Source organism: Telopea speciosissima, chromosome 1 (genome assembly GCF_018873765.1).
Source record: "Telopea speciosissima isolate NSW1024214 ecotype Mountain lineage chromosome 1, Tspe_v1, whole genome shotgun sequence".
NCBI classification, from domain to species: domain Eukaryota; kingdom Viridiplantae; phylum Streptophyta; class Magnoliopsida; order Proteales; family Proteaceae; genus Telopea; species Telopea speciosissima.
The window spans coordinates 26,831,386-26,847,963 of NC_057916.1; the positions used below are offsets into that span (position 1 = coordinate 26,831,386).

A 16,578-nucleotide genomic window follows, 5' to 3' on the forward strand; every position below is an offset into this window, starting at 1 on the left:
TCCCTTCCAGAGAAAAGAAGAAAGAGAGACACTTTGTCCTCGAATTACTGGGTTGTGCCTCTTTCAGTGTTGGTCAGATCTGTTGAAAGTTGAAACGGTATACTCACTGGAGGTCCTGAAATGGGGAGCAGCTTAGGCTGCTGTGGCCTGTGGAGAGATAGACTCAGAATAAGAGAAGAGGGACTAGGAGAGGGGTTTGCCGCAGAACACTAGCAACTTTGATTATTTGGCTGGCTACAAGTTTGGAGCTGAAAATGGTGTTGTTAGGGCCTCACCATACCCCTTTGTCGAACTTCGTTCTACCATCTTTCATCTCCTTCACCTTTGTTCTCCTCTCCCAATTCGCCCTAGCCATGGTTCCTTGCTACTTCTCTTTCTTCCCTTTCCTCGCCAAGCTTGCACTTTCAGGTTCTCTTCCTCTCTCTATCTCTTTTACCAAAAGAAAAGAAAATTTTGAGCTTTGACGTTCTCCTCCTTCCTCCTGCAGCTCTTCTCCTCTTAGCTGTTACAGGTTTTGGCGGTTGTTGCAGGCGGCTTGTTCGTGTTCATGCGTCTGCTCCGGCTTTTGTCTTCTTCAATGTCCTGTTTATTTGGGGAGTTTATGTTGCAGTTATCCGAGAAGGTACGTCTTTTGCCGTTAATTATGCTTTGGATGGTTTGTTTATTTACTTCAATTTTCCCCTTTTTAAATCGGAATTTGTCTTAATTCCTGTGAAATACTTGCCATAAACGTTAAATCCACCGAGCGACTTTGAAATCGGTGTGGACGTGTTGTTCCTGTCATTGTAAATAACCATATGGTGTCTGCTTAATTGTAATGGAAATTTTTAGTTGTGTTAGCATTACTAGGCGATTCGTGAACTTGCAGTTTATGTAGGTTATTCTGGAAATAAGTAACCTCTTCCTCCCTCTCCCCGGGAGGGGCGATTCTTAAGTAGTTATATACAAGTATTCATAAACAATGAAGTATTGTGGTTCCGAATTCTGATTTACAGAAATAAAGGTGACATTTAGAGTTGCAATAACTATAGAGGCATAAAACTAATGAGATACTATGACATTATGGGAGAGGGTGGTTACTGAAACCCACCTAAGATGAGAATCTACTATTTCGGAGAACCAATTTGGTTTTATGTCAAATAGATCTACGACGGAAGCCATCAACTTAGGAGGCTCATGGAAAAATTTAGAGTTTGCAAGAAGGAGCTCCATATGGTCTTAATTGACGTAGAAAAAGCGTATGATAGAATCCTTAGAGAGTCAATCTGGCATGTACTAGAGAAGATAAGTGTTTTAAGTAAACATGTGAACATAATTAGATATATGTATGATGGTGTGGTTTCTAGTGTGAGAACCGCGGGTAGTCTAGGTAGTGAATTCCCAATTACAATTGAGTTACATCAAGGATCAACTTCAAGCTCTTATTTGTTTGCGCTTATCATGAATGATTTAACTAGGGAATTTCGATATGAGGTTCCTTGGTGTATGTTTTTTGTTGATGATATTGTTTTGGTGGATGAGCAAAAAGCAATGATAACGCTAAGTTGGAGTTGTGGAAATCAACATTGGAATCAAAAGGTTTTAAGATAAGTAGAATGAAGACCGAGTACATGGTGTGTAACTTTAGTTACACTAACTAAGACAAAAAATGAGATGGTGAAAATTGATGAGATAGAGATTCTGCTAGTGATTATTAAAGGTATTTGGGCTCAATAATAAATATAGAAGGTGATATAGAGGATGTTAAATCTCAAAGAATAAAAAAAAGAATGGATGAAGTGGAGAGGTACATCTTGAGTGTTGTGTGATCAACGTATTTCTTTAAAGCTTAAAAGAAAATTTTATAGGACAGCCATTTGACTGGCTATGATGTATGATGTAGAATGTTGGGTAGTTAAGAAGTGTCATATAGATAAACTAAGTGTAGTGGAGATGAGGATGTTGAGATGGATGTGTGGTAAAACTAGGAAGGATACAGTAAGGATTGACCATATTAGAGCTGATTTGGGAGTAGCCCCGATACATGATAAGTTACGACAAAGTTGTCTAAGGTGGCATGGCCGTGTTCTTCAGAGGTCTTAGGATGCTCTAACATGAAGGAGTAATTTGATTCAGATTGAAGGAACTAAAAGAGCTAGGGGCATGCCTAAAATGACCCTAGTAGTGGTGAGGAAAGACATGTATAGCTTTGGCCTTGTATCAAGTATGACCTCAAATAGAGCTGATTGGAGGGCAAGGATCCATGTAGCGGACCTCATTTAGTTGGGATAAGGCTAAGTTTTTGTTGTACACGTATTCATAAACAATCCAACAGGATTGTCTTCTTCATCACATCTTTCGGTCTATTAATGGATCTTTTGGAGGAAAATGTCCGAGAAATAGTGTATTTGAGTAGTTATCAGTTATCACCATTCAATGGGTTGAATTTTCAATACACAACTTGCCCTAGGTTATGCCCATCTGTTTGGTTCCTAGTTTGTGCCTGTATTGCATGTGCCATGTTGTCCTCTGCTATGTCAATCAACTATGTTGACTGTATTTAATTCCAAAATGAATGTCTAGCCTTAACACACATTCTGTACTATGTATCTGAACATATAATGTGCATCCGGATGTGTGATCATCTGTATGGAACCTCTTAATTCCTCACATACATGTTAATTGAAGCGCACTAGTTAGTGCCATGCATATTATTCATAACATTCAGAAAATGTGCTGGATTGATGGAAACTTGGTGTGACAAATAAAATAGATGTGTTAGGTACAGATCTGGGTCATCAACATTACATCTAGTTAGTTCCATGCATATTATTCATAACATTCAGAAAATGTGCTGAATTGATTGAGACTTGGTGTGACAAATAAAATAGATGTGTTTGGTACAGATCTGGGTCATCAAAATTACATTTCATGAAGTCCTTAATGTAGTATTTTAAGAAGTTGTTATTTCTTTTTGAGCATGAGTCATAATTGTTAGAGTTATTAGACTTTATGTCCTAAGGATACTTTAGGAACTGGACCTTATCTAGTTCCCTTATTATGTAATTTCTTCTTTTTCTTATTTTTACCTTTTACCTCCCTAGGGAGGTTGGATGTAATATGTTAAGAGTTGTCATTTGAGTAATATAGGTGTGGAGAGAATAATCTCTAACACAACTATTACAACCGAAATATTCTCTTCTCATCTCTCTTGTCTCCTTCTTCTTCTTCCTCCTTCAACTTCTTCCCTCTCTTCTACTTGCTTTCCTAACCTAAATCTCAACTATAATATCCTTTAATGGATTAATAGGGCTATTATTAAAGAGAAAGGAGAAGGGAAACATTCAAATATACAAGCACCTATGAAAGGAAAAGACCGGCCTGAGATCATTTGGTGGAATAAGCATCACAGCATCATGCTTTTGCATCAATATATTCTTCCCTTTACATCTTCGGAACTTTGCTGTGGGCAACACAGGCTCAATGATTTTTTTTTTAATGTCTGTGTCTGGATATATTTCGACTTAATTATGTTTATAAGCGAAGAAAATTTTTATTTATTTATGTATATATGCAGTTGAAACAATATACATTTGTCTCATGCATCTCAAATCTTTTTCTGCAACCAGGAAAAAAAAATTATCTGTTGGACAGCACTATTGTTTTTGGATCTCTTTAGTAGGTCACAGTTGCTGTAGTTCCTCCAAACTTCAGTGATGTCCACCAGCAATGATGGCCAACGATCTATTATTTCCTTAGAAGGAATGGAAAGAAAAACCTCAGCAATGGTGCCCAACAATCTATTATTTCCTTAGAAGGAATGTGAAGAAAAACCTTTTGAGAGAGAGAGAGAGAGACAGAGAACTTCTGGAAAGCAACAGTTCTTATGTTTTCATGTCCAGAAGTGTATTTGTCTCCCCCCCACCTCCCCAACAAAAGAAAGCCAACTATGTGTCCTCTGGATCATCCTCTGACTTATTGAGTTGCTATATAACAGTTTTATAATCTGAAGATAAGTTCCTTTAATAATAATATATGACTTTCTGTGGTAAAGTAATGTAAAACTAGACCAGAATAGGTCTAATCCCAGGCAGGATCAAAAAGAAAATCTCTAAAGAACAAGAAAGAGAGCAATGGAAACAAAAATCATATGAGGGAACCAAGAGAACAATGGGAAGTAAGAATAAGGGAAACAAGAGAACAATGGGAAGTAAGAATAACGAAAACAAGAGAACAATAGGAAGTAAGAATAAAGGAAACAAGAGAACAATGGGAAGTAAGAATAAAGGAAACAAGAGAACAACGGAAACTCAAATGAGGGAACAATTTCCTTGGTTAAAGTAACAAATAAAAAAACCACAAATTTGTAACCTGTTGAAGTAGCAATAATCTTGATGTAATAATCTTCAATAAATTAATGTGACAATCAGTTGAAAGAAATCCCAGCAGCTTGTAGCACTCTTGAACTCGATTTGAACAAAATTAGGGTTTGGATTCAATAACCGATGGAAGGGGATGGGGAAGGGAATGGGTATCTCACCCAACCTATCTCAGGATTTTAACAAAGGCTAAAGCCAATATTTCATTAATCAAATTCGTGTTCAATGCTGGTCTCTCTTACAAACTTATATAGAAGACTCAAAAATAGACTTAGACACTAAAAAGGAAAGGCCTAACCCTATCCTTAACTAACAAGGTAACTTAAATTGACTAAGAAAGTGAAAAAATAAAGAAAATAGACTCAAAATAGGACTCTAACTAAACTAAGGAAGTAAATCCCATATTCCTACTTTCTACCCATATTTTAGGCCCATTAAATTGGCCAATTACAAAATAAACCCATGGGATCAAAAGCCCAACACATATATCCCAACCCAAAGCTTATTTTCAATAAAATAAGCCCTCTAACTGACTTATTTACATCATAAAGATTTCTGACCTCATCATGTCTTGCAGCCATACCATCACTTTCAGATGTTGTATTCAATTTAGAGCTTTCCCTGCTAATGATTGGTTACTACAGGTAAGTTTCTCCTTTTTTGCAACTAGACATTTCTTTTGGGATCTCTTTCTCTCTCTCTCTCTTTTTCTCACTCACATAAGAACAACAAAATTCTTCATGGTTCACACAAGAAAGAATTAATGTTTGGTATAATAAGATGCTTTAACCAGATGTGATGATCACTGATGAGCATGGTCTTATTGGCAGAATTCTATGCAGTGATCCTGGTCTGGTTACCCATCAATCTTCTGGTTTAGACAAGATCATTGGGAATAGAGATTCTGAAGTAAGCTTGATTCTGAGGTGTAAAATGTATTACTTAAGATTTCATTGGTACAACTGTTAAAGCACATTACTTAATTATTCATTTGTGCAGGAAGAGGAACTTTCACCAAGTCATGTAATTCATGAGCAACACAGTAAAGAGGCAGAAGAGACAGTACAGCTCGAGTCTGATGTCTCTTTCTCTCCTCTCTCTTCTACTTCGCAGGTACTGCTTTCAGGTCTTGGTTACGCTACATCGATTTTATAAAATACAACAGCTTCCCTCTCGTTACTCATTGAGGTTCAAATTGCCTTTATGGATTCATAGATTTGAAAATTGACTCTGCCTGATCTCTTTGAAAATACTCTGGATAGGATTATTCATACTATGTAGCTGGCTGTTATTTCTTTATTGCTTCTTGCAGAACATGTGTGTGCTTTGAATGTTCTGGAATTAGGTTCATGTAATTGGTTCTCGTAAACTGTGGTTTCTTCATTATATGTATCTAATACTATTAAGTGGCAGTGATGAGTTGGTTCATTTATCAAACTGTTGTAAATAATGTTTTCAATGTATTCAAAGGCATCTGACTCTTAGCTCTAAATGAAATTAAAGGCTTAACCTTAAAGATATTGTTCTAAACAGTGTTTAAACTTTAAAGGGGATCCGAGTCTCACCTCCAAGTGAAACTTAGGCTCCATCTGTTTGCAAGTAAACGGAAGGGAAGGGAAGGGAAGTGAGATCAATTTAAAAAGAAAATGGAAGCTTTTGTAATTATGAGTGTGTAACTACCTCAAACTCTTGCTAAATAGGATAATCAAACTTTTTAAATGGGATCTTTATTTCCCTTCTTTAGTCCAAGGAATTTCATAGCAAAATGTAGTAAAATCTAATTAGAGGGCGCGCCTTGGTGCAACGATAAGGTTGCTCTATTGCAACCTGGTGGTCACGGGTTCGAATCAAGGAAACAGACTCTCCGCGAAGCGAGGGTAAGGTTGCGTACATCTGCCCCTCCTCAGACCCTGTAGTTACTGAGCCTCATGCATTGGGACGCCCTTTTGTTTTTAGTAAAATCCAATAGCCAAACTTGGAATATTTTGAGTTAATTACACAGTCATTTAACTAATCAATTCAACATTTTAGTTTTAATTTCATTTCACTTCCCTTTATTTCCCTTCCAACCAGACTAAGCCTTAAGGAGGACACCTCAAGGCTTAACCTTAAATGTTCCCACACGATAATGTAGTCCTAGATAGGTAGGAGACCTACTAGGAGCCAGATAACAGGATCAATAGCAAAAGGGGTTGCTGGTTCGAATGGACAGCACTAGGGTTTAGGATGGGAATTTGGGAATGGGTCTTATATAGGTTTAATATGCAGGTCTAGGGGGTTATTATGGGATAAAAATAATAGGATTTGGGAAGGCTTTAAAATTTTGCAATTCTGGACAGAATTGAGTTGCAGGTTTTGGGTTTTAATGGAGTGGAGGAATGGAGGGGATAGAGTGGGAATTATGAGCTGGGTTTATGGTCGAGTGTAGGGAGAAGTGTGGGGGTTGTGTGCTGGGAAGTGTGGTTCGAAATTGATGGTCAGATCTGTAGTTATGAGGGAGTCCTAGTTAAAGTAGGAGTTGCAGGTTTAATAGAGATTAGGGTTTGATGGATGGAGGGGGTGTGTGGATTACGTCTAATGAAAGGGGAATGGCTAGGCAGAAGAAGGTTTTAAAACAAAGTGCAGGTTCAAACTTACTGAATTGCAGAAACAATGGCAGCAGCTTGATAACTTGAAGAAACCTCCCGATCTTCACGATACAAGGAGTCGCAGGAGTCCACCCACCCTATCCACCTTGAGATCCACAAGGATATACACTCACAAAGAGCAGCAGCAATGGCAGCAAGCATAAAGCTAAATTTTATTGATCAAATTCGTATTTAATGCTGACCTCCCTTACAAACTTATATAGAAGACTCAAAAATAGACTTAGACACTAAAAAGGAATGGCCTAACCCTATCCCTAACCTATTAGGTAACTTAAACTGATTAGGAAACTAGAATACTAAAGGAAATAGACTCAAAACATGGCTGGACTTATAGAGTCCTAATCCAGCCCAACTTACATCACATGACCACTTAAGTTGTCACATGACCACTTAAATTGAACCAATTGGATGCAACCAATTTGAACCGGTTCAATTAAAAAAACATAAAAATAAACTAAGTATTGGGCTAATCCCGTATGCAACCTATGTACCCCTAGTTTAGGCTCATTAAAGTGGCCTAATACATAGAAAACCCTTGGGAACAAAGGCCCAACATGTATATAACCCAACCCTAGGCCTATTTCTAAAGAAATAAGCCAATTTCTATGATGAACCTGCATCACACGAAGGTGTAAAGAGTATGTGATGCAAATTTCCCTAACCGTAAAACTCCCCTGGTTTTGTGGCTTGTGTGCATTGTACATCAATCGAAATAGTTTCTGCTAAAGTGTGTAATCGTGGGGTTGTGTTTTTGGAACAATGTACCATGGGATTATAATGTAAGACTAGAACCAGAATAGGTCTAATCTTAGTCAGGATCAAATAGAAAATCCTCCAATAAACAAGAAATAATATGAGGGAACCAAGAGAACAATGAGAAGTCAAATGAGGGAATAATTTCCTTGGTTGAAGTAACAAATAAAAACCGACAAATTTGTAACATGTTGAAGCAGCAGTGATCTTGATGTAGTAATCTTCAAGAAATCAATGTGACAATCAGTTGAAAGAAATCCCAGTAGCTTGTAGCACTCTTGAGATCGATTTGAACAAAATTAGGGTTTGAATTTAAGAATCGATGGAAGGGGATGGGGGAATGGAATGGGCCTCTCACCTATCCTATCTTAGAATTTCAACATTGCATAAGCAACTTTTCTATTCATTCAAATTCGTGTACAATGCTGGCCTCCATTACAAACTTGTGCAGAAGACTAAAAAATAGACTTAGACACTAAAAAGGAAAGGCCTAACCCTATCCTTAACTAATAAGGTAACTTAAATTGATTAGGAAAGTGAAATAATAAAGGAAATAGACTCAAAACAGGACTCTAACTAAACTAATGAAATAAATTCCGTTTTCCTACTTTCTACCCATATTTTAGGCTCATTAAATTGGCCAATTGCAAAGTAAACCCATGGGATCAAAAGCCCAACACCTACATAACCCAACCCAAAGCTTATTTTTAATAAAATAACCCCTCTAAGTGGCTCATCTACATCAGATCATGTCTAATAGCTTAGTTGTAGTTAGTTGTTATGCCTCTTTAGTATTTTCCTTTTGTAATTAGACCTAGGTAGTTATTTGTTTCTATTGTAATTAGTCTTCCACTCTTAGTAGGATCCCTACTAAGAGTTGGTTATTGGATAATATAAAGGAATAGGTAGTCACGGACTCACGATAGAGCATTCAATCCATCGTGTTCTAGCTCTCTCTCCCTCTTCTCCATCTTCATCTCCATCTCTCTCTCTCTGTTCTCTTCTTCTTCTTCACAGGTTCTAGTTGTTGAGGTTTTGTCACATGGTATCAGAGTGACGAAGAAGAAGGAAAAAAAAAAAATCTGAAACCCCTAGTTGTTGAAACATGAAAACTAGGGTTGTCGAACCTGTTGCAGAAAACTATTGTTGTCCTTGGTTGATATTATTGAATTTATTGCTTTTGTTTCAGAGTTTAATATCGTCCGTCTGTGTGTTGGTGTGTGCTTCATGGCCATGGATTTCACAATTCTTGGATCTGCAGTATCTATTCTGTCAGTTATAGCTGTTATTGTACCTTTCGCGGCAATTTGGGCCATTGAGGCTCTGATCCATGTCTGCAAAGCTGAAATCTTCAAGGAGGTCGGAAACGCTTATTTGCTCTCTGGTGGTAGTGAAGGAATTGTAGCTTCTCATGTTGCTCCTCCTACTTCTGCATTTCAGATTGGGGACCCACGATGGCCTTTCTTATATCCGGTTTGAGAACATCACCTTTTGGAGGAGTAAGGAAGTTGCTGACAAGTATTCAACTATGGAACATAGCACAGGCCTGGTTCAGGCTATTATTTTCGAGTCAGCTGATCGGGAGAATATTGTTGCAAACCAGGAATGCAACAGTGTAGTGGCTCGTCCATCACGTATTCCTCCTGAATATAGATAAACTCTAGCTGGCGCTGCAAAGATTTGAGGCGGCAACCTGGTTTCCCCACCTTCTCCTTTCAATCGAGAGGCAGTGTTGCTGCTACTTCGCCTGATGTTGTGATGTCCGCTGGCTGCTTGTTTCGTAGGTTGAAGACAGTTGTAGTCGCCTGGTTTAACCTCTTAACTCTGTTTTCTTTATTTGTTTTTTTTCATTACCTAAAATACCCTCCAGTTCTACAGTTATTCTTTCATATCCCTTCTCTTAACTTTGCTTCCAAGTTTACCCCTAAGCTATAATTTTTAATACCACATCAATTCCTCTCTCTTTTACCAAAATATGACTTGGAAAATCTAATTTATTACAAGTTTGCCATTCCTTTTTACCTGCCAAGTACCTCCTTGGACATTCTGGTTAATTACAGGTCTGCCACTCCTCTTGGTAAGCTTGCAATCAATTACAGATTTGCCATTGGTCTTGTATATTTGCCATTTTATTGCTTTAGTGGGCCTTAGATCACATCAGTTTGGGGTTGCAATTTTTGAGATTGGTACTTGCATGGAGTAATGTTGTTGCTACTCATAAGTGGATGCTGCGTATTGTTTATATTATATTGGATGTTGGTTCTTTCCTTGGGAAGCCACCGTTTTGCTGTTGTTATTATTGGAGATTATTTGCTCAGATTGTTTGAATCTGGCCTATCTGGGATTTTATTTGCTGATCTTTCGTGATGTTGATTCTTGCTTCCCTATGATGATGGATTGTCATTTATTACATTCTCAGCATTATTTGTCCACGTGTAGTGCTACACATGAGGGGGAAATTGGAGTTATCATCTGGTATTTGAAGATTATTATTGTCATATGCTCTAGTAAAATCAGCTGAAGATTATTATTATTTGCTTGTTCGTGTCATCTGCTGGTGTCCTCAGCAGATAATTACTTTTTAGCAGCAACTTTATCCTGTTACTTGAGGTTCCCAACAACCTTATGTTGTGTTTTGTGGTTCCCAACAACCTTATATTGCTAGCAGTGGTCTGCAGTAACCTATTCTGCACTTTTATCAATGGTCTGCAATAACCTATGCTGCACTTCTATCAGTGGTCTGTAGTAACCTATACTGCTTTTTTATCATTGGTCTGCAGCAACCTATTTTATCAGTGGTCCACAGTAACCTATACTGAACTTTCACCAGTGTCACAACGACCTCTGTTGCGCTTTCATCTGTCTTCTTTATGAAAATTCCTACTTGCCTTCCTTGAGAAGGGCTTATGATGTTGCTGTTGCTGTTTGGGTTTTTATTCAACACAAAGATTTTTCTCTACTATTGCTGCTGATGATTGGTGTGCTTGAGTTGGTATTGGTACCAGAATGAATATCTCTCTGTGCTCACTGGCTTCTTTGACCGCTATATATGTTCAAGACTGGTTCTGCTGTTGATATCTATTCTTGTTGTTCCAAGCTGGAGCCTTTGAGAGGGGGGGGGGATGTTGAAGTGTGTAATCGTGGGGTTGTGTTCCATGGATGTTCCATGGAACCGTGTACCTTGGGATCATGTCTAATAGCTTACTTGTAGTTAGTTGTTCTGTCCCTTTAGTAGTTACCTTTTGTAATTAGACTTGAGTAGTTATTTGCTTCTATTGTAATTGTTCTTACACTCTTAGTAGGATCCCTACTGAAAGTTGGTTATTGGATAATATAAAGGAATAGCTAGTCACGATAGAGCATTCACTCCATCATGTTCTAGCTCTCTTTCCCTCTTCTCCATCTCCATTGTCTCTCTCTCTCTCGATTCTCTTTTTCTTAGTTCTTCCTCACATGTTCTGGTTGTTGAGATTTTGTCACAATTTCATTGTCACAAAAGTTGGGGGGGGGGGGAGATTCTTCCAGAGCTGAGCTGGTTGTCTCTTGCTTTCAGTCATAGTTTGGCTTCAATGAGGGTTATAGAAGCATAATTGTGAGGCAACATTCAGTCATAGTCATTAGTTGGATGCAGCCAAATAATAACGTATCATGGACTCAGCTGTATTAGTCTTTGCTTCTTCTATGACATCTTGTTCCATTGGAAGCACATACGAGCACTAACATCTTAATGTGTGTGAACAGGTAACCAGTGTTGGAGGGTTCCGTTCTGTTGTATTTTCCTATCTTTATGTGATCTCTGGCTGCGAGGTAGCCCTTGATATTTATATGTCTCTCTTTTATATTAATAGAATCATTAATAATTAAATAAAAAAAAAGCTTCAAAATCAGTTATATCTCTTTTGATATGACTTATGAGTTTGTATATCTTTTTATATGCGTTGATGTGCAAAGATAACTTTTGAGGGTTACAAATTCTGCCTCAGAAGGTCGTTATGACTTTCTGCAAATTGAACTTCAGGAAGTCAAAAGATGACCTAGGTTGAAGCATGAGATATATGATTGTTCATGAGCTAACAGCTTGTATGGCTTTAAGCAGGATTCTTGTAGTTGACCACAATTAGATTTGTGTGTCATTTTGAGATGGATCTATTTATCACCTTGGGAAGAAAAATGCTATTATTCTCGATATAAAAACACATCATCTTTACCCGTTAAGACAGCTATCGGTTGTTTTAAAATAACAATTTTGTTGGATTTTGTGAATTAGTATGATATTTTGGAGCTTCTAGGGGTCCTCTAATCTGAAATATTTTGAAGCTCTTACTAGAAGTCCACTATCTCATTTCAAAGCTTGTTGCCTTTTCCTTCTAGGGGTCCTCTAATTTATGTCACTGCTTTTTTCCTTCTGGGTTTTTTTTTTGGTGTGTGTGTGTGTGTGCATGTCCTGTGTGCTAGAAGCCAATAGGGTGAAAATGCCAAAAACCTTTTACAACCTGTTTTCTAGAACTTTTCAAGTTACCATGTTGTTTTACACTGACAAGAATATATTCCTGGCACAGTGCATGCTCCTCCCTTTTACTTGAATCATTCCGTGCCCACATCTTGATAAACCTCACATGGTTGTGATCAGATTATTATTGGTCCAGTCATCAAATGCAGCAAGACATAAAAGGCATGAAAATTCATCTGAGATTGCTTAAAGTTCTGTTATTCCTCTCTTCTACAGGGATATCCTCTAACCAGGAGGGTAAGATATTGCAAGCATTGTAAGGCATACATATGGGGATTTGATCACCACTGTCCTGCATTTGGGAACTGTATAGGTGGTTATCCTTCATTTAATTATATTTGTACATTTTTTTATTTGTAACACAACCAAGTTATTTATTACATTATTACATGGTATTTACCCATGCGATTCTATGAATCATGAAGTTGACATTCTTTTATGCAGGTCAAAAAAATCATGCACTGTTTATGGCTCTTCTAGTTGGATTTATTATTGCTGAGGCATCTTATGTAATGTTGTCAACTCAATGTAAGTAATAAATTGGGTGGATCATCTGAAATATATCTAATTCTATTTCATACCTTTTGGTTATTTAAATTGAATTAAATGTATCCATCCATAAAGTGTCATTACTTAGAACTGTCTCTAGCCATGGACCCCAGGCAGAGTTAGACCCACTCTTTGTATCAGGTCCGATCTGAGAAATTGTTTAGGCTTAAATTTAAACCCATCTTGTGATTCTCACAATCTGATGTCACTTTTGGATGGTGAGCATCTAAACTTACCTTGGATGCTTAGGATCATCCAGTCATGTGGCTGTTGTTAAACCAGATGAAATGTTTAATATTTTATTGGAGGCAAGGAATCGTCAAATGATCGTATAGGTTTTATTTGAGCTAAATGCAGAGCATCCTTGTGCTACTCTTGATCTATGAAGCATTGCGAATATACTTTTATTAGGTTTTCTTTCCTTCTTTCTTTGGGGAGGGGTGGGGATGACCTCCCTTAGTAGTTATGATGTTTGTACATCATGTGCTTATATCATTTATTATAGCTCTAAAACGATGACAGACAATATCATGGCATTGTCTAGTTGATCTCCATAGTGGCAGTGCTTAATAGAATAGTGCTGTGTCCTGGATTCTAGATGATTAGTATGGGTTAGAGTATTCAGTTCATTAGATTAGTGCATCCTTGGGATGCTTGCTATTGTTTCATTTGTTTTGAGTTTAATAGTTAGGCATTTTTTTTTAAGACTAGAAAAGAAGGGGGAAAAGACTTGTTTTCTGCCAAATGAAGGACAGAAGGAAATTGCATTGGGAAATTTTGAGACTAATATTCATATTTTCATGAAATTGATTGAATGCCGCATCTCCTCTTTTGTTTTTTGTGGTTGGAAGTGGAACAAGCATGAGAAATGGGAAAACAAAACCAAGCATGAATTCATGGATTTAGTACAGCTAGTCAAGTGGGTTCTCTAATCTGTGACACATCCAATACAGGAATGATGTATATTATTCTTGGGTACTTTATCCTAAGGTTTTGAATCTCAGTTTGGGCTTGGTTAGTTGTTTTGTCATGGCTCAACCAAAATCTTTTCTGAAGTGGTTTAAGTCAAAGCCAAAGAGAAACCCAAAATAGAAACAACGAATTTATTCTTAACCTCTTATGTTATTTCCCTGATGTTTCTTACCTTCTTCAATATCTTATCATCCTTGTCCTGCATCTTCTGTATTCATTCTCTTTCTTTCCTCGTTATTCTTTATTTCTTTCCCATACACGGAACTCTTTTTGAAATAATAAACTGCTTCTGTATCACTTTCCTCTTCCAATCTCTTTGACCTTTTCCTACTTCTTTGATTGGTCTTTTTCTTTCATATCTATTATTCATTTCTTTTCCATCCACAAAAGTCATGTATTTATTCCCTTTGTAAGGCATGAATTTATTATGCACTTCGTTTGGATTCCATTACCTCGTAAACAGAACAAAATCCAACATTTTGGGATTTTGATCAGATTACTATAACCCCATTCTTTTTTTTTGGTTTGGGGGGGGGGGGTGGAATATGGGTGGGCAAGAGAGGAATGCTTTACACGTGGGCTAGCAGTCTGAATGCCAATTCATGAGTCAACTGAAGGCATGGTCCGAGGGAACTGATACGTGATGAGAGATGGTATAGCTCTCTAAAGTATGCATAAGGACATAATATACAGCAAGCATATTGGATTGGTTTAAGGTTTCCTTAGTAAGCGGCAAGGGATTTATTTAAATTAGATAATATATTCTGTAACAATGTTTTGGTATGATTCTTGGTGTGGTATTCCTTGTTTACCTGGTGCTATTTGAGTTAAGTTTGACTTTTGAAGGCCAAGGCAAAGTTAGTTCATTTTAATGGTTTGTGTTTTCTTTTTTCTTTGTCCTTATATTCTGATGCAGTGTTACCTTCTTACTCTGGATTGTAGTTATCACGGTTTCCCGGTCCATTGGCGAAACTGTATTGGAGGTATATAATTGCAGTTTATTCCTTGACCCCTGATTTTACAGATGAATCATTTTCCATAATAACTGATTAGGGAGTGGTATTTCTAGTTGGGCCGATTTGGAGGATTCTCCAAGCCAGCCTTAGTTCTGTGACGTGGCAGGTTGACAGCTGTAATTTTATGGACAAGTGGACCCTAGGGGCCCCTACTAACAGTCAAGTCATTGCAGTTAGAGTTGGACAAGTGGCAAAATCAAGTATTGATGTGCACACCAAAAAATGGACTGCTGAGAACTGACAAATATAGAAATACATGAACATACATAGGGGCATTTTGATTTGGTGGGAAAATTGACACATGGCAAATCCAGGCCATTCCCTCGATATCCAACTGTCAGAATAGCTAGATCAGCCCTTCATGTGGCAGAAATAGGTGGCCCGCTTAGAGAACTTCACCAAGTGGGGCAGTGTAGAAAAACGTTTGCCAAATTATCATACAACTAATCATAAGAAACTTCACAGCACCTGATTATATTTTTACAATTTTGATTTTGTGTCAGTCTAATCCAGCTAGCAACTTGGCTACCAGTACAATGCTATTCTGCCTTATTCAAGTTCTATGGCAGGTGTGTGGGAAAAAAACAACTAAGTTCTATAGAAGGTGTTCCTTTCTTTATTGTTTATTTATTTCTGTTGTCTGCAGAAAAGTTTGCTCTTATCAACATGTGCCAGTAATGGATTCATGATGGCAATTAGGTCTGATGACTATCTAAGAAGTTTGATTTGGTGAATGGACAGGTGGTATTCCTCACATGGCATATTTATTGTATATGTTTCAACATCAAAACTGATGAGTGGGTAAGTTCACATGAACCAATTTTTTCATTGAATTCTTTAGAGGCAATTGTGAGGGTCCTGAGGATCAGATCACAGCCAGTTTATGTGATCCTCAGATTCAGCATGTTATGGGTATTCAAGAGGCAGAACATCAAAATTACATCTGGTGCTCTGCACCCTTAGTTTGTGAGTATGACTTCAGAATTGTCTGCAGATAAATTGGAGGAAGTATCCAGAGTTCCAACTCACTGTACAGTGTCAACCAGGTAAATTCATGGTGGGGGGAACTGTGTGGATTCAACTTCACAATAATTTTTTGGGGTTGGGCTTACAAACTAAATATGTTATCTTGTTTCTTCAGGGCATACCCTGGTTGAAACAAAGTTTAGGAATCCATATGACACAGGTATATTAAGCAATGTGAAGGAGTTTTTGGCAGCAAGTAAGAGCCAATTTTGGTGCACGTGTTAAAGATCCAAATGCTTGGGTAAGATGAGGCATTTTATTGGGTTTTTGGGGTGGGGTGGGGTGGGGGGGGGGGAGCAGAGCCTTTGGCCCATTGCTGGTTTTCTGTACCAGGATCATGAGGGTGTACATGATCCAGATTATCTACCTAGACAGAAGAAATGGAATAATAGGAAACAAGCTTTTAAAAGATTGGAATAGAGGAGGTTTTTTGCTTTGGAGGATTTCAAATGAGCTTAGCTGAAGGAGATTGCTTATTATGGAGTGTTAAGGCACATGAAAGAAGGCTTTCTGATACAATGGAGAACATTGACGAGGCTTTGATCAAGTTTTGCCACTGGGGAGAGAATACGAGACCTGGACGTATAGGAATCATTGGTGAACTTCCAGCCAGAAAAGGGAAACAATGACCGTATCTTCAATTGCCCAAGTATCCATCCAATTCGTGCCATGTAAACCATTGTACATAAACCCCATTGTTTTTAGGTGAATATACCAAATAAGATGTAGATCTTCCCCCTTCAAAA

At 37.8% G+C, this 16,578-nt stretch overlaps 1 protein-coding gene across 1 annotated transcript; it reads left to right on the forward strand.

Annotated features, from left to right (window-relative positions):
• Positions 1-220: 220 nt before the first annotated feature.
• LOC122648552 (palmitoyltransferase ZDHHC12-like) lies at positions 221-16,067 on the forward strand. The gene is made up of 12 exons (XM_043841764.1): positions 221-408; positions 488-622; positions 4,936-5,002; positions 5,189-5,267; positions 5,358-5,420; positions 12,486-12,582; positions 12,714-12,797; positions 14,733-14,773; positions 15,310-15,375; positions 15,548-15,607; positions 15,801-15,852; positions 15,948-16,067. Exons 1-12 carry the CDS (start codon positions 255-257, stop codon positions 16,055-16,057), a joined length of 1,008 nt encoding a protein of 335 aa, XP_043697699.1. The 5' UTR covers positions 221-254; the 3' UTR covers positions 16,058-16,067.
• The last annotated feature ends 511 nt before the right edge of the window (positions 16,068-16,578 follow it).